Source organism: Lygodium microphyllum, chromosome 15 (genome assembly GCF_053477565.2).
Source record: "Lygodium microphyllum isolate KBCC chromosome 15, Lygodium_microphyllum_v1.1.10, whole genome shotgun sequence".
Taxonomy (NCBI): Eukaryota; Viridiplantae; Streptophyta; class Polypodiopsida; order Schizaeales; family Lygodiaceae; genus Lygodium; species Lygodium microphyllum.
In genome coordinates this window covers 129,705,385-129,727,436 of record NC_141149.1, presented here as the reverse complement: position 1 = coordinate 129,727,436, position 22,052 = coordinate 129,705,385, and the positions used below count along the sequence as shown (strand labels likewise).

Sequence of the window (22,052 nt, the reverse complement as noted above, 5' to 3'; positions counted from 1 at the left end):
TTCTTGCTGTTTTGAGGGTTTTTGGCATTTGAAAGTATTTGCATGGTATAAATGTGTAAGTTGAAACTCATTGTTTATAAAGAAAACCATCCCATATATTTGTTCAACAGTTTCGCTTGGGGCTTGCCCAAAGTTGAAACATTTGAACTGATCCTTGTCAAATCACATTCTGAAATTCTTGTACCTTGGCATAATCAGGGAAATAAACTGAGAGGCTTCGGCAGTATCCACAGCATTCCAAACCCCCACACCTGTGAAAAAGTCAAGGAGCTGGAAAAGTAAAGCATAAAGTTTTCTGATCAGTTGCCATGCAACTGATGTTTCAGAGCCATACCAAAAAGCAAAACAAGTACATTGAGGGTTGTATACATAGCACATACTTCCTTTGACATTAGCAGCAGTTCATTCCTCTCTGTCGGTGTGAACCAGTCAAAGCAGATAGCATTCTGAAACCAAGATAATAACACAGCACTAAGACAGTTGACCTCCAGTGTGAAGTATGACAAAGGTATATAGTGACTAAACAGACCTTTACTGACATAAGAAGAACCATGATAGCAGGTTGAAAACTCTCATTCTCCTTCTGCTCACAAATCTGCTCGAAAATGTAAGCTTATGATTCAAGTTACATATCATTAGCATGACATAGTAAAGCTTCTTTCACAAATTACATGAAAACATCGTTGGGCCTTAAGAAGCTCCTCGTATGATTACTGAGATAAAGCATAAACTATATTTAATGCATTCATGCCATGTTAGATGTGAAACCCAGTTCCAAGGCCCCAAATGAAACTGACGAGTTTATGTAGATACTAAAGGAATAAGTGTTCAGCGATTAAACAAACTGTGACAATCTCAACATGCTGCCTACTACTACACAATTTCCATTCAATATTGCCAACCCCTTAGCACGTGAGATTCATGTTTAATGGTCAAGACAGAGGATGATTATATACACATGCCACATGTGATGGCAATCAAAATCAGCCAAATACTGTTACACAAAGACACATTGAGCATTGGTTTGGGATGAACAGGTATCCCAAAAACACAATTTTGTGGGCATGCAGCACATCGGAGCTAAATAATTAATAGCACTCGCTAATACTATGAAATCAGCAGAGAGATGATTTTCAATTACTGAAGGGCTTGCTTGGCCAAGTGCTCATGCATATTGGAGAGCAAAGATGCTTGGGGCTCTTCATGACAGAGGTACAAATGTACTCCCAAGGCTGTAGCCTGAGCTACATTTATGTCATAAGATCATCCAGAATATTTCTGGAAGCCCACAACAGTGACTTATGTAGTCATGGAAGTATAACAGCTCAGAATGTCACCAAAGCACAGTAACCCAGCTCACCACTAGACATTGACATTTCATAATAACCAGAAATTCTATAGAGAGATTTCATGAACCAATGCCAATGAACAAGAAGATTAACTGAAAATCTTGACATGATGATTAATATGGTTATTACTATAATTTGTTTCACTTCAATACTGGCGGAATAAAATGGGGAAGCAAGCATGAGACAGAAGTGTTGAGTGACAAAATAAGGTTGAAATTTTGACGGATTAAATATCTCAAGCCCAAAATCTTCCTATTGTTGCTCAGCCATGCATGGCCTGACCTCCAGGAACGATGGCACCTCTATTCATTTGAAGAGGAAAATGGCAGATTGTACATCACCAGAAACACCAGACGCTCAATTCAACCCAAGCAAAAAATTTATAAATTCAAGGCTAGAAAGATATTTCAACATCCTTCACACAAACACGCAAATGCACAGCAGATTTGACACACAGTGAAGGTGAAATAACTAAAAGATAGAAGCTGGGCCCCAAAGCTACCACCAAAAAACATTAAGAATGTGGGAGGGGGAAGATGTGGAAATATGCTAGGGTCACACTAAGAAAACATAGAATGTATAAACACAACTAAAACATAGTAACTCAGACAACAATGCAAAATTCCAAAAACACAAAAGAGTAGAATCTAATGAATGAATGAAAGTTCAACTTAAATAAGTGAATGTAAACAATGCTCAAGGGCAAAGTAGTCCAACAGCCAATAAGTCTCATGGGAGTGCATTGAGGGAGATGTCGATGTGTGTTGTCCACTGGAGATGTATCCGGAGTGCAATAACCTCCAAATGGAGAAGAGGGTGACCTAGAAAAGTGCTGGAAACTCAAAAAGGACCAGCTACAAACGATAATCAGCAGTCACATGTCAGCTGGAACAGCAAAAACACAAGCTGGTATTGATGGTGACAGGGGCTGGAGGAGCTGGCGACACCAAAGGTGGACTGGGCAGTAGCTGCTGGAGGAGATGGTGCAGAAAGTGCAGATACATCAGCACAAAAACTCCACCAAATCAGATCCACAGCAGATGGGTGGCTCCAACAACAGTAAACTGATGGTGTTAGCAGGTTGAGGACTAACACAGCCCACCGAATGATGAAGGGCAGTGGTAGGATGTCCATGTCAATAGTTGGAGATGGAAGGCAGCAACCATTGAAGAAGATGGCAGCCACTGAAGGGGGAAGATCGAGGATGCAAGGAATGCAAAGGATGCAAATGACCTAGCACACGCTATTTATAGAGATGGAACCAACCAAAAGTGAGGAAGCTTGCTTATGGTCACAGCTGCCAAGGATTTCTGAAATGGGAGGTATGAAACGGGTTTCATAGGTTTCATACAAGTTTCCTAAAAATTATTTTCGTTCAAGATGGAAGAAAACTATCATGAGACTATATACGTCTAGGGTATGACTCATATAATCTCATAATTCATGATCCTACACAATGCAAATGGAGGTTCAACATAGCATCAACATATGCATGCATTATGGTCCATTATCCATGACAATATTAGCTTTAATTATAGAAGCAGCCATCAATATATACATGCATCATAGACAACAACTCAAGAAAAAGTCTTGCAATCATTGTCAATGTCCATGTCAATGTGTCAAATGAATTTGCGATGACGAGTGTTGATTACAAAAGTTCAAATGTGTCTTTTAGGATAGGGCTTTTTTGGAAATTCAAAATCGATGTTTCATAGGTTTTTAAAACGCCCAAGTATGAAACAAGTTTCCTAACCTTATGAAACTAGTTTCTTGGCTACTATGATTATTGGATACTAAAACACACTAAGTGCAATGAAAAGCAAGCATCAGCTTGCTACCCGTCGTGTTCGCTGCACTCCAACCCCCCGCTATCGCACCAATGCCCCCGCCTCTGTCCCGCTACTCCCCCGTCCACCTCCGCCTTTGATTGACCCCTCTCCCCCTATCCGCATCCGCCCTGCACAACGCCGCCCCACCCCCGTTTCGACACCCCGCCCTTGTTCGACACCTCTCCCCCCATCCGCCTCCGCCCTGCACAAAGCCATCCCGCCCCCGTTTTGACACCCCGCCCCTGTTCAACGCCCCGCTCTGCCCTTATTTGACGCCCCACCCAGCCCCTATTTGACGCCCCGCCCCTGCTTGACGCCCTGCACAGCGCCGCCCTGCCCCCTGCTCGATGCCCCACCCCCGCTCAACCTCCCATAGCGCTGCCCTGCCCCTGCTCAACGCCTCCGCCCCTGCCTGCTTGGTCACGCCACCTGCTCGCCCTCACTTGGACCCCCCCCCCTGGGCTGCCCGCCTGAGGAACTATCCTCCCGCCCTAACCCCTAACCACCTGCCCCCCCCCGGGCCTATTCCGCCATGAGGCCCGGCCATCAACTCGAGGTAGTGGGACATTCCCAAGCCAAGGCCCAGATTCGGGACTGGCTTCACTCCACATTGGGCATCGGCACAACGCAAATCGTGGAGGCAGTCCTATTGGGCCAAGGGATCTTCATGGTCCGCCTCAGCTCGGCAGACGCATCTCGCGAGTTACTCACCAATTCACCATATGCGTCCACGAAGGGGGTCATAAACATGGTCCCTTGGTATAGTGGCTTTACTGTGGAGGCGTTTGCACTCCACAACAGGTTTCTTCTACACCCGGTCACCCTTCTTTTCCCCGGCGTGGCAATTGAGTATCGCCAATTGGTGGAAGACTTTGGACGACTCTTTGGCACTGTCCTTCCCGCGTCTTTCACGGATGCAGTGATAGCAGCAGGAGTCCCAAAGGTACGGGTGGCAGTGAAAGAGGTCAAGAATACCCCACAGTTCCTAGAGATTGAGGTAGGCGAGCACTCCTTTAGGCAGCAGGTCATTGTGACTGAGCAACCAGGTTAGTGCCTGCGCTGCCACGACTTTGGGCATCACGTAGCAGGTTGTACGCCTTTCGGAGCCAAGCCAACTCCGCCCACAAGTTTGCATGTGGACGCTGACGGCTTCACATGGGTCCAGAGACATTAGAGAGAGACGGCAAGGGGAGCCGCAGCCAACTCCTCAGACCCAGCCTCGTCAACAAGGTGCAGGCGGGCGAGCGACCCCCCCTCGGCAGAGCACTCCACAGCCTCCTCCCATCCATCCCACCCGACAGGACTGCAGCCCCCCACATTCTCCACCCGCGCCACAAACTGCCTCACCTATGTTCCCACAGTCCCTCCCCCCCCCCACCCCAACTGACCTTGGCCCACAGCCCCCCCTTGCCAGGGCCACCCCCCCGCCCAACACCCGCCATGCATCTCCATCCATCCCACCATCCCTCGATCCTCTCCCCCCCCACCACCCCCCCTACCGAGCACCACCCCCGATCCACACCCAGGTCAAGTGAGCCCCCCCAAACCCACCCCCCTCCTCCCACAGGAGGAGATGAGCCACACACACCTACCTCCTCCGCGCACCAATAGTCTTTCCCCTCCCACACAGCCACCAACTTATCCACCCTTGCCACCCACCACACCTTCCCAAGATAGGCACAACTGTTAACACAGGAGTTCTTCTGCAGTGGCCCATGGTCCTACCTGCGAGTTGCGGAGCACGGAGAGTTCCCACTACCTCTAGAGGTGGGGATCTTCGTGGTTCGTAAGTCAAGGAGGGGCAAGGTCCATCTACTAGCACCACCGCATAGACCAGACTACGCCTTTTTTCTTCAGTCCTCTTACTCAGGGGAGTGGACGACTATACAAATTGAGGAGGAGTTGAAGAGTCAAGTGGCGGATCACATCTCCCAGTGGATGGGAGATGGAGGATTAGCATTGTTTGCACAGCGATGGCCAGGTTGCATGATGGACATTAACTGGTGGGCTAGTGTCGAGGTCCCACATGTGAGCATTATCTTTCGAGCCCCTCCACAATGGAGAGCTCCGAGGGACGTGATCAAGTGGCCCCCGGCACAGGTGGCCCATTTCTACTAGTGTACAGAGGCACGATTCTCAGCATGGCTGATAGATGCATTGATAGTACCACCTCGAGCATCTATCACCCCTATGGTCCGACCGAGGGCCACCATAGGGACTGGAGTTCACCATCCATTGATAGATGCATTGATAGTACCACCTCGAGCATCTATCACCCCTATGGTCCGACCGAGGGCCACCATAGGGACTGGAGTTCACCATCCAGACCGGTAGCAAAGCGCACTTGCATGCCTCACAGTTTCTCCTCTTCATCAGCAGCATCCACACCGCCTATTCGATTAGTCACAGGTTTCCCCATGAGCTTACACCTAGCATCCTGGAATGTGAATAGTCTCCACTATAGTGGGGCACATGGTTCCAGGAAGTAGATTCTTCGGCAGGAATCGTAGCCTGCCCTTGCCGGATGGATCGACATCTTGCTTCTGCAGGAGCACAAGCTCACCCCCACCTAGGCCCAGCAGGTTGGGAAGGTACTTCCAGGCAGCTCGCACACTTACTGGAAGCATGCCATAGGTGCCCACGGCAAGAGTGGAGGCATATGCACCTCTCTTGGCCGGAGTCTCACCGCCTGTGTACGAGACCACGGGACGGTAGTGGCAGGAAGGGTTCTATGGATCAGATTGGATATTGGGGACTTGTGTATTGGAGTCCTCAATGTCTATGCCCCTACAGAGGTTAGGGCACGCAACAGGTTCTGGGTGGAGATCGCAGATGGACTCCCAAAGGTGGACTCCTGGATTGTTGGAGGAGATTTCAACAACCTCGAAGCCTTGGAGGACCAATAGGGCAGAGGCAGAAACTACCAGGGCATGGCTGGGGAGGAGCAAGAGGCATGGGAGGTCTTTTTGCTTGCAATCGGATTACGTGATGCCTGGAAAGATCCTGCCTTTCACAGGAGGGAGAGATCGTTGGACTTCTCTTGGGAATACAGGCGGCTAGGTGGAGTCCTACCGGAGTGGTTGGACAAGTTTTATGTGGGAGAGTGGGAAGGCTCTTGTGGAGGCCAGATTGAGAAGTTGGCAGGCACCACGTTGTCCGATCGTTGCCCGGTTCTCCTAACACTTGACCCCCCAGCATCCGCCCTAGACACACGATCCTGTCGGACCCCCAACTCGATCTATAGGAGAGAGGAGGTGATGAGACACATAGAGCAGATTTGGACCAGAGAGTGGGACAGGAGAAACGGGATAGCAAAGATATTGCAGAGGTCCTAGCCGAGTCGAGCAGAATCTGCCAAGAGGCAGCCATATAAGCCAGGCAGCAGTGTTGGGAGGAGGAGAGAGCACTCCAGCAAGACCTTGCAGCCACACAGAGATTATTGCAAGAGGCACCAAGGGATCCCACCCTCCACGCACAGGAGGTGCGCACGTGTGCAGCCATTGCTGGCCTAGAGGACAGGAGCTCCGAGTTCTTTTTCCGCACCTCAGCAGCCTTCTGGGCGCAGAAGGAGGACACGATGTGCAAGGAGTTCTTCCAGGTGCACCAACCCCGCACCGTAGGAGAACAAATACGCAGCCTTCAAGATCAGTATGGGAGGACCCGTTCTAGCCCAAATGAGGTGATGGAGATTGCCACTAACTATTACACGCGCCTCTTCCAACAGGAGACAGCTTCAGCTAGAGGACAGAGATGTAGATAGCAGATATGGGATCACATCTCGTCCCTCGTCACAGAGGAGATGGGACGCTCCCTCTTAGCCTCCTTCACAGAGAAGGAACTAGAGGAGGCTTTCCATACACAGGATGGGCAGAAATGCCCGGGGGAGGATGACCTCTTTAAGGCCTTCTTCACTACCTACTGGGAAGTGGTGAAGGATCCCCTACTAATGGCTTTCCAGGAGATTTTCACTTTAGGACAAATGCCAGGGAGTCTCTCGGCAGGCCTTATCAGTCTTCTTCCCAAAGGGGGAGACCGGTTGGAGCTCTCCCAGTGGAGACGGATCACTTTATTGTCAATGGCCTATAAGGCACTGGCAAAGATAATTGGTATGCGACTATGCCCCGTGCTTCCAGATATCATCCATGACACACAGACAGGCTTTGTCCAAGATAGGAGCATCCTAGACAATGTATTTACCTTCTTTGAGGCGACAGAGTGGGCTCAGCACAGTGGGCAAAGACTGGCAGTACTACTCTTCGATTTTGAGAAAGCTTATGACAGGGTGGACTGGGATTTCCTAGAGGGCACCATGGTGAGGTTGGGATTCCCCCAAGCTTGGATTCGTGCGGTCTCTGGCCTGTACACATTGGCCACCAGTAGGGTTCTCATAGACGGAAGGCAAGGGGAGGAGTTTCGGCTAGAGAGATCGGTTCGGCAAGGCTGCCCCCTGGCCCCATACCTATTCCTACTCTTCACAGAGGCGATGTCTCACTTCCTCAGGTCACGTGTGAGCGGATTACGCGGCCTCCGACTTCCAGTGAGAGAGAAGACTGAGTTGTTAGACTCAGAGTACGCAGGTGATACAGCCCTCTACATAGAGGACGATGAGTTGATGCTGGAGAGAGTGAGACTGGCTCTTGACGTATTCTGCTTTGCAGCAGGAGCGAAAATCAATTGGCGAAAGTCGGTTGGTTTCCTCGCAGACCCGGACTCCAGCACGGAGTGGGGCGTCCACCTGGGATTTAGATGGGTGAGCTGAGGGCAGACCATCCAATACCTAGTTTTCCACGTGGGACTTGACATCACTCCTACCCGACAGTTTCTTCCTGTCCTTGATTCTATTCGGAGGAAACTGACCTACTGGAGCACGGTTTGCCTCTCACTAGCTCGACGAGCCCTGGTGGTTAACCAGGTCCTCCTAACGACGGCCTGGCACATCACCTCATGTTGGTGCTTCTCCTCATTGTGCGTAGTGCAGCTTCACCGCCTAGTGTGAAATTTCCTTTGGTCAGTGTCTAATGGCTCCACGGACTCCAGGGCCAAGGTGGTGTGGGCGACCATTATACGACATAGGTCAAAGGGAGGGCTTGGGATCATAGACTTAGAGTATCAGAGTATGGCTCTCTTGGGCAAGCTAGTTGTCCACGGTCTCACACCAGGCGGACAGACCTAGAAGGTCTTATTGCAAGAGGGCCTTCAGGATTGTAGACTGACACTCGGCGGTGAGTGGAGGCCATCCCTGAGATGGATCTTCACGTCAGCCCAGATCACCTTTCCTTCACAGCTTACTCCACGTGTGGCAGGGCCTCCCTAAGGCCCTAATCCAGAGCCCCCTGGGTTGCCAAGAGGAAATAGACCGTTAGCCGGTGATCTGGAACCCCGAGGTCAAAGATCGGAAAGGAGCACAAATAGGTGAGCCCCCCCCCACATCCAGTGGGCTGGATGGGAGGCTGGCCCGGCTCGTACCATCAAGACATGGCAAGAGGTGTACAGGATGGTAGACAAGGAGGTGTTGTAGCAAGTATCAAGCTACCAAAGAGGAGTAGAGTTGAGGAGAAGAGAGATAGATGCAGCAATACCTCCGGAGTGGCTTGCTCCCTCGATACAAGAGCCGATAGAGCTCGGGGAAGAGGGGCAGCTAGGTTTTCACCAGCAGGCATCCCCCTTCAGGTGGCAGGTAGAGTAGGTGGCGTCCCGCAGGGGACTTTCTTCGCCGTTCAAGAGGAGGGATGTCTGGCCCTTGACAAAGGGCAGCAAGATGAGGGGATTGGCACCCTTTCATGGAGGAGGATTTGAGCGGTGGGCCTTCAGGGGAAGACATGGTGACTGGACCCCTATGTTTTCTGGAAGGAGCTCAGGGAGTGGTGCCTCTGGATCTGGGAGGGCAGACCACTTGATGAATTGGAGTGGGATCCAAGAGAGTGGCTATGGCCGGCCTCTGCGGTCGCCAAGAAGCTATCCAGGTTCCTAGAGTACATTGCTAGGATTGGCATACATGTATTGATGCAGGAGGATATGGACTGGGCGTCGTCACACAACAGGCACTAGGCGGAGCAGCACATCACAGAGCCCTTCCGACAGACCTTCTGGCGCCGCCTATGGGATAGTTGGAGACCGAGGAGGGTGTCGTACTTTTTATGGCTGGTGGCACATGGAGGCTTGGCAGTGGAAAGTTGGCTTGCCCGAATACAGAAGGAGAGAGGTTGTAAGCGCTGCACACAGCAGCCTTTGGAAACTCCAAAGCACTACCTTTGGTCATGTGAGGAGGTGCACCTCGTGTGGAGAGGAGCATGCTACATCCTTCGACGTATAGCACCCAGCCTTGGGTGTATCTCATGGGGAGCTTTCTCCTAGCAGGCAGTCAGCCAGGGCTGTCACCTTTTGTATGAGGCCGGGATGCAGGACACGACATTCATGATCAAGGCAGGGTCATGCGCAGTGGTCGATCTAGAGGCTCTACCCATCCGCCAGGTACTGGAGTCCACAACAGACCGCTCGGAGGTATGGGAGATCATAGGGAGTCTTATTGGATGGCATATATGGAAGGCACGGTGTCAGGAGGCTTTCGGCGGAGAGACTTTCAGCACATGCGACCTTAGTAGAGCTCTGGACCTCCATCATCCACTCCCTCTACGGCCCATGGGATTAGGTGCAAGGCGAGTCCAGGGCGAGTCAGGAGCTCCATGGTCACTTCATGTATACTTGGGGCAGCCAGGGTCTATTCTTCTTGATGCAGGCAAGCAGCCCCAATTGGTGATATACCACCCCCCCCCCATGGCTTCTTGCCCCCATCCCCCCCAAACCGCCTTGAGAGGCTTGTATACATGGTGTATTGGTGACTTTGCATCAGCTCCAGCTAGTTTGTTGAGCATGAGCATTCTGTTATAATCAATTTTTTGAGTAATATAATCAGCCACATTTTACTTGCAAAAAAAAAAAAAAAAACACACCAAGTGCATTTGAGTTTTAGGGCTGCTTAATAAGCTAACAAAGGTTTAATTATGTGATGCACCATGTTTAGCCTAACACCCTATCTCATGACCAAAACTAGAACTAAGAGGGACTGCTAAGTAAAGCTTACCCCAATTTATCTCAAGAGGTCCCACCTCAAAGCAACTAGGGCATTGGTCAATGGGTGCACGTCGATTGCCTAAGAACCTTCAGAGACTTCAAAGTCAATGCTTATCTTCCCTTGCAAGTCCAAAGGACCATCCCAAAGAGGTCAAGGCATCAAACAAAGAGTGCTTCTCAACTACCCAATGGCCTACCAAGACCTACAAAGGTGATGTATTAACCACTTTGAACTTTCATCTTTTTTTTCAAGTGTATATAACAATACCCATTATGAAAAAGAGATGGTACTCAATGAGATACATAGAATAATGCTACACAATGTAAATAAGAATGCTCATGTAACAAGATGCCACTTGGACAATATCCCTCATGGGGGAAATTGTTCACTTGTCCAAGATGATAATCATGCAAGGCAAAGGGTAGGTACAACAAGGAAGGGACCGCAATATCGAAAACAAGAAGACAATGTTGAAATGTAAAGATACCAAATGAAAGGTAAAAACCCCCTCACAACCATGGATGTCAATACAAAAGAGGGAGGATTTAAACGCTGACTTTTTGGGGTGCCAAGAACCAAGATGAACCGAGATAGCAGTCCATGCAAATGGACCTAGTGAATAAGGAAGGAAGACATGATACTCCTCAATTGAGAATCAACCATCTAGGCATTTGGAATATACTCATAAACGATAGCCTTATTCCAAACCTTTTTTAAAAACAAAACAAAATTAAAAATCAAAAAGAAAAAAACTCAATGCAGTTCCATTTGCCTTTATAGGTTCTAGTAGACTATTGGGCAACCAATGAGCACCCTTTATCCAATGCCTTCGCCTCTCTGGGGTGATCATTTAGACTCCCTTGGTAAGATAACCGATGTCTCTCTAGTCTTGGTAGGCCATTGGACATTCGACCAGTACCCTTTGTCCGATGCCCTAACTGCTTTGGGGTGGGACACCTGGGGTACAAATGGGCTTGAGCTCTTATAGTCCCTTCTCAGTTCTAGTTTTGGGCCTAAGAGGGAGATCTTAAACTAAAAATGCATTACAAACTAATTAGCTCTTTTAAATGGTCCCAAAACATGTAATTATCGAAACTTCCATTAAAAAAGAAACACATTCTAAAAGAGTCTCTGCGTCCCATAAGGCAACTCTAATTTAGAAGTATCCACTCACCTATAAATAGGTAGGTTATCCACCATTTAGCCTAAATCCTTGTTTTGCAAGTCACATCAGGCCACATTGTATCTCTTGTTGTTGGTGACTAGTTCTTCTTTGATATTAAGATGGACCATTTGTAAGCCTAAAAGATAGAACTTAGTAGCAAAAATACCCCCACGTGATTATGAAAGTACTTTCTATTGATTCCCCAAGGCTATTGGCAATCGAAAATATCCTGAATAGCCATTATATATACTGCATCTTTGGTATCTAGCCACCCATCTACAGCTTCATCAATAAAAGACAAGGGATAATGGTCTCTTTTTGTGGCCACATATAGAGATTTGTAACTCATACAAATGTGCCATTATCTTGTCTTCTTAGGAGCAATATGAATTCTACTTACCCACTCAAAGTGCTCTGTAGGATATATAGATCCAACTTGAAGGACCTTTTTCCACTTCCTCCTTAAGCGCAATCATTTGTTGGGCTATGGGTTTTAAACCTCTAATAGAAGGGTTTGACATTCTATTTCAACTCAATTTTTAGCCCTTCTCCTTCCATTCCCCTAATGTCTTGATAAGAGGTCATGAAGAGGTTAGGATATTTTTCCAACATTTTTAAATACTCCTCTTTCTCATGCTCATTTAAGTCTGCACTTTAGCATGTTACTTAAGGGTTCTCTCTTCTCGGATGACACTAATATTTGCTTCATTAGTTCTTCAAGTTCTTCCAATCTACTCCCTTCTTCTTCTCCGATCTATAAGCGATTCTCCCCCTTTTCTTCTTCATACCTAACTTTCCATGTTGGAAAGTCCTTTTTCTCCAATTCTCCTCCTTTAGAATGTCCATCATCCTTCAACAAGAATGGAAGACCTCTATGATCTTCCATTGCAATCTTACTCTCTTTTCCAGGGAGTTTTTGTGTCCCATTAGGAAACCCTAATTTTGGAGGATCCTTCTGCATCTATAAATAGATAGGCTGTGCCCATCATTCAGCCCATCCCTTGTCTTTCAAGTTTCAGCCATCAGCTCTCCCTCAATATCTGTCCAGCCCATAGCAACTACTACCACGTCATCACCAGCCCTTGGCACCCTGTCCACTACTGCCACCCTCCTATCCAATCTCTTCCTAAGCATCACAAAACTTGTGTTTGTTGTGATACACACACAGCCTTAATCAGCTCTACCTCCTATAGCTGTTGCCCAGCCTCCCACTGCTGCCAAATGATTAGCTGTCATCATCTTCAAGCAATTATAATGTTGCGTTTACCAATTTCACCCCAGAGACTGCTATGTTTTGGTTTCCAACTTGCTGTCCTTCCACTTTCTGCACCATCTCAGCTCCAAATAGTGGTTATAACACTCCATCTCCCGTGGACATCACATATGCTCCCTCAGCCCGCTCTCGCTAGAGCCATCAGCAGTTGGACAACTCTACCCTTGAGCATCTTGTACACACTTTCCTTCATTTACAGCACTCATTCATTCACTTCAAAGTTATCTTTCTTCTCAATTAGTGTTTGTGTTTGCCCCTTTGCATTTTGCGTTTTGTGTTTTTGGATTTTGAATTTTGTGATTTTGCGTTTGTGTGAGAGTTCTGTGTTTTAGTTTTGGTCATATACTCTGTGTTTTCTTTTGCAAACCCTGGCATATGGGTGGTGTGGAGGTAGTGTGGGGGTGGTGTGTGGGGCATGGCTTATATTGGCCCTCTATCAAGACTTCTGAATGTATCTTGAAAATACATTGTACAACACCAAACTGGACCAGCCCACATTCCTCTCTTTTTGTTTGTCGGACATGTATGTCTGATTTTAGTTTGTCACAAAGATTTCTCAATTCACAATTTTTTTAATCTTGAAAGAATGAGAAAAAATCAGATCCCAAAACATAAAAACAAAAGAGTAAAGGATAAGTGCGTTAGACAGACAGTTTCGAACAACAGGCACTGTCAACACATCAAATGTACTGCTGGAAGGGAGTTTGTCCACTGCTGCATAAACACATTTCACAATTACATCACACTTTATTCAACTGCCCAATTCCACTTTCTTCAAGACACTGATGCCAAATCATAAGGCAAACAGAAATAACCTCATTAGAAAACACTAAGTACCACTAACCTGAAACTTACAAGAACCACGACCTTAATTTGTTCAAAAAGTGGCCAATGACTAGACAGTTGTTAAGCCATTTGGCAGAATTGAGGGAACAATCATGACATGTTTGCCAAAAAGGAGTTGAGAACAGAATCACAAGACATATTCAGCCAAAATACCTTCTTCAAAAGGGTCGTAAGTTCCTGTTGGATGCAAACATCCTGTTGAATACCAGCTTTGTGACTCCTTGACACAGCCAAGTCAATCAATCTGCCGATTGCCATCAGATTTAACTGGTCAAAACTTGCACCGCATTGGATAGTCCTAAATGTGCATCATCTAATTGTCATTTCAACTCCAGAATTCTGCTTTTGAACATTTAAATAGGAAATGGATGTGCATTTTAATCAGAAAATGCACACAACAAAACCTGGCCATTGATATGAGAAAAAGAAATTCTGCATTGAAGTAGTCAGAGAAATTTTATTTGAACATTAGGACAAATAGGCTACAAGTAAACATATAGTTATTTATGGAAATATTGAAAAAAGGTTACTACACATAATTAGGTGTGGTTATACATAACTAGGTAGCACATTTCTTCAAGGAGGGTGGCCAATCACTTTGATTGGCAGGGAAGGTGGTGGCACTATGGTAAGGAGTGCTGGGACAAAATGTGCTAGTATCATCTAACAGAACAGGTTTTCCAGTTCATTAATGGAAAGAACAAACTATATGACACATTCGTACATTCGTGTATGAAAGGGGTGATCCTAAACTTCTGAATATCTAGTACAAGGCTCAAGACTCAAGGGCATATCAAATATGTCAAGACTAACAACACAAAATGACAACTGATCACATCTGTCATCATCACTCAAAGTCAGAAGACACTGCAACTGCTGGAATTGTTGGCATCATGACCATGAATCCCAGAGAGTGGTGCATTCTCCATCTAAAACATCAATTTAATTCTCCTCCTCTCACTACATCTCCCACACTATGAAAGGATAAGCCTTTGCTAATTACAGCACAAGTAATTGGCACTAATAAAGACAAGCATTGGCCCTTGTTGAGCCACAAAAATTAGGGTCTGCACTAATTAATAATTGCAGCACATTCCTCCCTATTTTACTCTCCTTAAAACAGCCCCAAAAAGCATTGATTGCTGAATAGCAAAAACAAATGGCTGTATTTTTTAATAGTAGGATAAATGCACCAAAATCCTCTATTAATAGAGTCATCTGTGGGCATCCACTTGTCCTTAATACATTCCACAATCCAGCCTTCAGCCATCACACTGCTGCCCACACTCCATCCAGAGCTGCTGCTGGTCATCATTCAGCTGTCACCATCACCCTACCTGTTGTTGCCTACTTGGAAGATATTGCCCTCAATGGAAAGCCTTCTTCCAGCTGGTTCCTGACCTATTGTGGACCTCCAAGTGCTTCCGCCTGTTGTTGCCATCATCACCACCTGCATAGGCTGTGTTTTCACTGCTGTAGTGCTGTGTTGTCCAGCCAGACTGGCTGCCCAGCCAACCTCATCATCCGCCACAGTCGTATGACCTGCTGATGTCACTAGCACCATCATTACAGCTACATTTTCAGCTGCCTGCCCTGCATTTTCAGCCGCCTGCCCACACCTTTGGCACCCAACTGATTGTGGAGGACTCCATTTTGGTCCCTCTACTACCATCAACATCATCATCATTTCCCCAACATGGTGTTAATAGGGAATTACATATCAAAAGAGAGAATTTCCTATATTCTTTTAAAATTCTGTATATAAGAGAATAGGATAATGTGATTCCCCACTTCTAACAGTAAGGAACTATAGATAATTGTAGTGAATTCTTATATTCTCTCAAAATTTCCTACATAACAAAATATAAGAAAGTCATTCCCCACTTCTAATAGTAGGGAGTTATATGTACATATGGAGAATTGCCAACATTCTCTCAAAACTCTCTATATAGGAGAATATAGGAAATCAAGCATTGGTCTATGTAGATCTAGCTTATTAAAAAAATTATAAATTTGTTAAAGTTGGAATTGACCATCTGAAGACGTCTAAGAGCCATCTACCCCAAGTACACACACACACACACACATGCCCTCTCCACTCCTAGTTAAATAGTCATATTTAGATGTAGCCGTGAACTTGTTTTTCCTTGCATTAAATGTTAGAAACTCATTGAAAATGGGCCCCATATTATACAAATAGTTTGCATCAAGCTAGTTACTCAATCCTAATAATGCTAAACATGGCTCTATTTTGTTCATTTTATGTCCATCTAGTGCAACAATGCTTCTTGCTTTTGCTTAGACAATTTGAGAATTTATCCTCCTTACTCCCTCAAAATTTTATTTCAATGGTGCAATAAACCATGTGAAGGTAACATATGACTAACTAATAACTAAGTGTTAGCCAACATTTGAGTTGCTCAATACATATAAACACTAGTAGACATGATACTGTGATTAAGAGGAGGGGACAATTTGTTGTCCCGATATGGACTCAATGAAATTGAATTATTAGTGAGCTTCTAATGAGGATTAGTTGTGCATTTAGTTTATTGCTAGTGACTATCTCACTGCGTACAATAGAAAGGAGTGATTGATCATTGATTTTCTTGAATTTCAAAATCTTAATCTTAGTAGGTCTCTTTCACCTCTTGATCCCACTACCCACTTATCTAAGGATACCCTTGGTCGGCCCTTCAATGAGCACACCTACAAATCTGTAGTAGTTTAACTGCTTTGGTTGATACATACTAGGCCAAATTTAGCTTACTCACCTAATTTGCTCACTCAATATTTTACTGCACCTAGGATGTCACATTGGATAGCATATCTTCATGTTTGAGATATTTGCCGTGCACCTATTCTTATGGGCTACCTTATGATTCCAATTTATATTTGCAGTGATACACTGATACTGATTGGGCAAGAGATCCTAACACCAAAGTTTCCCATGGCGGCTACATCTTTACCTTGGGCACGGCTCCCATTTCTTGGGCAAATCGTAAGCAAGAGATGGTGACACCTTCCATGGCCAAGATTGAGCATAGGGCTCTCTTTTATGGCACCACCAAGGCCATCTACTTGAGAAGCTTACTAGCAGTGCTCTGGTTCCCATGTGTTCCACCGACTGTCCTCTCCTACGAGAACCAAAGTGTGATTGCACTAGCTGATAACTCGATCATTACACATCACGCACAACATGTTGGAGTACATTTTCATTTCACCAAAAAGCAGGTTGAGGTAGATACCATTTACCTAGAGTTTGTGTCCTCATCAAACAATTTTGTAAACATATTGATTAAGATTGAGGTAGATACCATTTACCTAGAGTTTGTGCCCTCATCAAACAATTTTGTAAACATATTGATTAAGGTGGTCAAATGGCCAATGCTTCAGTATTTACTACCCAGGATCACGGCTCATCCTCCCCTACATCTTCAAATTGGCAGGGAAGAGGGTGCCTCCCTCTAGCTTTTCCTTCCCCTTTGAGAGGGGGCAGCATTCTTCTCTTGATAGTGACAGGGTACTGACTACAATTTTTTTTTCAAATATTATGTATATTGCACTTTGTATCTTCGTCTACATCGTCAAGATGACCATGATTCTAAAAGGGCGTTTTGGTAACAAGTGAACAATTCCCTTGCAAAGGCACTATCCAAATGGCACGGTTGCATTGCATTTTGCATGAACATGATCACGCCTCCATTGCCTCTTGCATAACTCCATTGCATTAGCATTCTATTCTTATAAACATGCATATGTCTGCATTTATCCCTTTCAATCTTTGTGAGCTTGTCTAGCTTGCTTTCCACACTTCTTTTTTGCCTCTCCACATACCCACCATAGATGCTTCCCACACTTAGCCTATTTCCTTCATCATTGATACCCAATAGTAGTTGGGATTGGTTTGTTTGTTTTCTGAATGTCTAAGGGCTAACCATCCCTATCTTCCTTTTAGGGGCTGCTACTCAATCGACCGAAAACCTTTTCAAAACACTTGTTCAATGATAAATCTTTTGAAAAACACAACAAATGCTCTCCCAAAAAAAAGTCCATTGTGTTTCCATCCATCTTTGCAGGACTTAGTAGGCCATTGGATAGCTGATCCTTTGTCCAATATTCTATCCTCTCTAGGGTGAACACTCGGCCTCCCTTCGTAAGATAACTATCGCCTCTATAGTCTTGGTAGGTCACTCGGCAGCCAACTTGCACCCTTTGCCCAATGCCTTAGCTTTGAGGTGGGATGCCTTTAGGCACAGAAAAGAAAAAGGGCTTTGCCTTGTTTACAATCCCTTTCTAGTTCTAGTTTTGGGCCTAAGAGGGGATGTTGAGCCAAATTACCATTAGCTCTCATTAAACAGTCCCAAAACTCAAGTTAGTTAATGAATTTTAACCTTTCTTTTAAATCGGGAGCAATTCAAGAGAGTTTGAATGTTCCACATGTAAACCCTAATCCCCAAATTTTCTATGAATAGACAACATGCCCTCCCATTTAGCCCAATTTCGTTTTTGCAAGTTTCGAGTGCCAAAATTTCATTGTCCACACCCCAATCGTGGAGGACATCTCAATAGAAGCTCCCCGACACTTCACCCATCTCGAACCTGTTTCCGGCCATCCAATGCTACCCATACCCCCTACAACTGCCGCCAACTACCACCATCATCTTTGGAGGCTGTGTTTCAATCTGCCGTCCTAATTACAGGCTATGTTTACAACTAAAACACCCATACAGACACTCTATTGCTGCGTTTGATCTCTATTGCTGCCAACTACCATTGCACACCCACCAAAAGGCTATCTTTGCAGTTTTCTTTGTCGTTTGCTTGTCTGACACTGTTCTAGCACCTATACTCCTGCGTTTACTATTGCCAAACACCTTCAGAGACTACCTTACTGCGTTTCAGGATCCATCGTACTCAAAGTATGATATACTCTCCAGATCATTACCTTTGCCTCGGTCCTCGAGACACGAGAGTTCGGGATATAGTATTCATTCATTGCGTAGTGTGTTTGTTGCATGAGCATTGTACTATTCAAATTCATTCATTCCAAATTATTCACTGTATTTAATGCCTTTGAGCTACCTCAACCCTGACTATGTTTTGTTAACAATCTCTGTGCTTTGTCGTACAATCGTGTTTGTGTTTTTGCCTTTAGGGGATTTCTTTACATTGGCATGCTGAAACAAAGGGTAATCATCAGTGCTTCTAATAGAGGCATTTTGTCTAGTGCCAATATCATCCAATTTTATGCAACATGTGTAGAATTCGAAGACTTAAGGTATCTCTTTCAAGAACTAAAACCCCATCCAAGCCCCCATTAGTCTTCATATGAGATTGTCCACTCCTGGAGAAGATGGATGCTATGGCCATAGTCGAGTAGAATCCTGATGCAAGGTCTACTTTGTGAGTCTCAATTGCAACTACTGTGAAGCTATGCTAGGGTTTGCACTAAGGAAACACACCATGTATGACCAAGACTAAAACACAAAGACTCGGACAAAGCAAGCAAAACTCAAACCCAAAACGCAAAACGCAAAACGCAAAACACCAAAACTCAAAACTCAAACACAGAGATAAACACATAGAGAAGAAACTCTGAAGTGAATGAATGTAGCGTATAAAATGCCCAAAGGCAGAGCAATGCAGTGTCAGAGAGTGACATCCACCAAAGACGGATCCCAAATGCAATGACCACCAGTTGGAGTGCACGAAACACCAAAAGGCTGATCACCAAAATGTCACAGAACTGAAGCGACAACAAGAGAGATGTTTGTTGATGTAGACAGCCTATTGGAGAGCAAAAACGCAAGTACTGCAGCAGTTGCCTGGTGGGAGAGATGGCAGCAATTTGTCACTTGGCACCAAATGAAAACACAAGCTGAATAGGTGCTATGATGAGGCAGTAAATGGAGAACTCCAAACAGAACGACAATGTCCGAAAACAAGCCGTCTAGGCATAGAAAAGTGAAACGGGAAACAGGACTAGGGGCGGCGGCGGGGATGCCAAACCCAGGAAACAAGGATGTGGGAACGGGAACGGCATTTTAAAAAATTAAAATTCATGAAAAATATTTAATATTTCACTCATAATCCATGTGGAGTGTTAAAACCAAGGTATATAATCCACAAGGACAAATCATTTTAAGTTTTAACTTTAAAGATATCATACATCATTCTAAAACTAGTCATTACGAATTGAATTACAACTTACAAGGCTCAAGAGTTAAGCTATTTAATTATAAAACGCATAATACATATACCATAAAACAATGAACAATGAACTAAACTTTAAAGTCTAAGTTGAAAGAACATGCCCATGGCCCCATTGCTAAAAAACTTAAAAGACTACAAGTATGAAGTCTAATCTTTGAAAGAACATGCTCATTGCCCCAAAAAAGACTACAAATATGAAGTCTAATCTCTACACTAAAGAAAAATGTGGCATGTCGAAATTGCCCGAAGGGCAATTGCAAGACTGTAAGTACAAATATAATGTCGGAATGGCAAACGGCCCAAGTGTCACACTGTCATCAATAATCATAATATCATATACAATGCACGTGTATCATGAGACTCATGATAAGCAAACTAAATCAAAGATCGCCATATGATCTGAGGCTCCTCTAGCTACTCCTGAAGTGCCAGCCTCATCATCATATATACCATGAACTGTTGCATCTCCCTCAATATCAGCATGCGTCTCCTCTTCTTGTTGCATCTCCCACTCTATGAATGAATCGGGCTTTGTTGTCATACTATTACATAACATCCTCATATTAGCACTAACAAATACCAAATCATTTGCCCTCTCCACCCCAAGACGGTTCCCTTCTTTGAAGTAATGTGAGCGTATGTACTCCACAATTTCTCCAAACAAGAGGAGCTAACTGACTAACACAAAATATGGATGGGTAGTTGCTACAACTCAGGACCATCCAAACCATAGTCTAACCACAAAGCTGCTCCAATATTACAGAAATCCTCCTGTGCATCCCCATAACCAAAAGAAGAACCCCGAAAGGTCCTATAACATGAAAGTTGGTCTCTGATCTTTTGTCTAGCGCCATGATCAGGCACTAGACGAGGCAATATAAGTCTCCATGCATCCATAACCTCGGTGTCATTCTCCTAACCCTTGCCCTAGAACTCAAGATCCACAACAAATGCAACTACATGCAAGGGTGAGCTATAAGAGTTCCACCTTGTCACAACTAAATGGTGTCTCTCCTCGTATGCCTCATCATTTGGTGCCAAGTCTTACAACTTTTCATTCAGCCTATCTATAGCCTCATATACATTGCCAATGCAAGGTTGCATAGCATCCATTACCATTAATAAATACACAATAGGTGATACCATAGCATCTATCCACTTTACGTCATCCCTAAAAGAGGAGTTATTTGCTTTCTCCAAGCATACGATACCTATAGGAGTATTTGCCAATGCTAATGAGGTAAACTCAGCACTAAGAAATAACTGTCTCAAGGCATCACTACATTCTCTTAGTCTACCTAAGCATCAAGAAGTTAAAGGAAAATCTTGTCTCAAAGTATCTTCAAAGCATCTTCTTCGACCGATGGTGAAGAAACTAGTAATTCAAAACAAAGCTAATCATTTGAGTTCCTTGCTCTATGATAGGTGCAATCCATGACAGATTACCAATATCCTTTAGTTGGTTATTCAAGCAATGAGCCATACAATATGAAACTATGATATGAGGATAATATCCCTGGATAATAACACATGCTGCCCTATTTGCGGCCTCTCCATCTGCAACAAATCCCACATGCTTTGAGCCAATAAGCTCAATACCTGTAACCCACTCTACTGCAAATATATTTGCCGACTTTTCTATCCCTAACACATCATGTGAAGATATAAAATGCATTTCCCCATGAGAATAAGCAACCATGCCATAAATGGATCACTTGCGTGTATCACTCCAACCATCAGCAGTCAAAGAAACAATGCCTGCAGTAAGTGTGGAGGCAACACTTTCTAATATTGATCCTACTCTAGACACATTGATGGGGATGGTGTCACAAAAGTTGCAAGGTTAACTGCAACATGTCCTAGTCTAGATGCAAGATTACATTGTTGACCCGCTACACAGTCACAAAGCTCCCTTTGCTTCTCCAAGGTCACATTAGGACAAAATTGTACCTCTGAATTTGGCTCATATAGGAGATGAGCTCAGACCTAATTATGTATAAAAACGAAACAAGTGGCAATTGGTATTCTATATTCCAATATCTAAGTAACTTTGAAAAATTAAAATCAATAAAATTTCGAAATAGAGATGCTCGGTTCAACGGATTACGTTGTTTGCTCCACTAGTTCACTTGTACGAGCAAAGCTTGCAAGCCCATGGTCAAGATCCTCCACCATTCAATGGGCGGTCAGCATTTACTTCTTCCCACCATGATCAATGGTCGGACCTTCTTCCTTAACCACCGACACAACAAGCGGAGCGGGAAGATGAAGCCATTTCAAGCTGAAAACTGAAATAAAA

The 22,052-nt window shown here is 44.9% G+C and overlaps 1 protein-coding gene across 4 annotated transcripts in view; it reads right to left on the bottom strand.

Moving 5' to 3' along the window:
• The window catches only part of LOC148025059 (uncharacterized), a 55,062-nt gene that overhangs the window by 13,573 nt on the left and 19,437 nt on the right, over positions 1–22,052 (bottom strand). For 2 of the 4 annotated variants that reach the window (XM_087694762.1, XM_087694761.1), the window contains exons 2-5: positions 13,691–13,781; positions 530–595; positions 381–446; positions 185–270 (exon numbers count right to left, since the gene is read on the bottom strand). In XM_087694762.1, the coding sequence (XP_087550888.1) occupies positions 185–270; positions 381–446; positions 530–595; positions 13,691–13,781 (309 nt within the window). Of the gene's footprint in view, positions 1–184; positions 271–380; positions 449–529; positions 596–13,690; positions 13,782–22,052 lie in introns of those variants that run through there. The other 2 variants (XM_087694763.1, XM_087694764.1) reach the window with 2 other exon arrangements.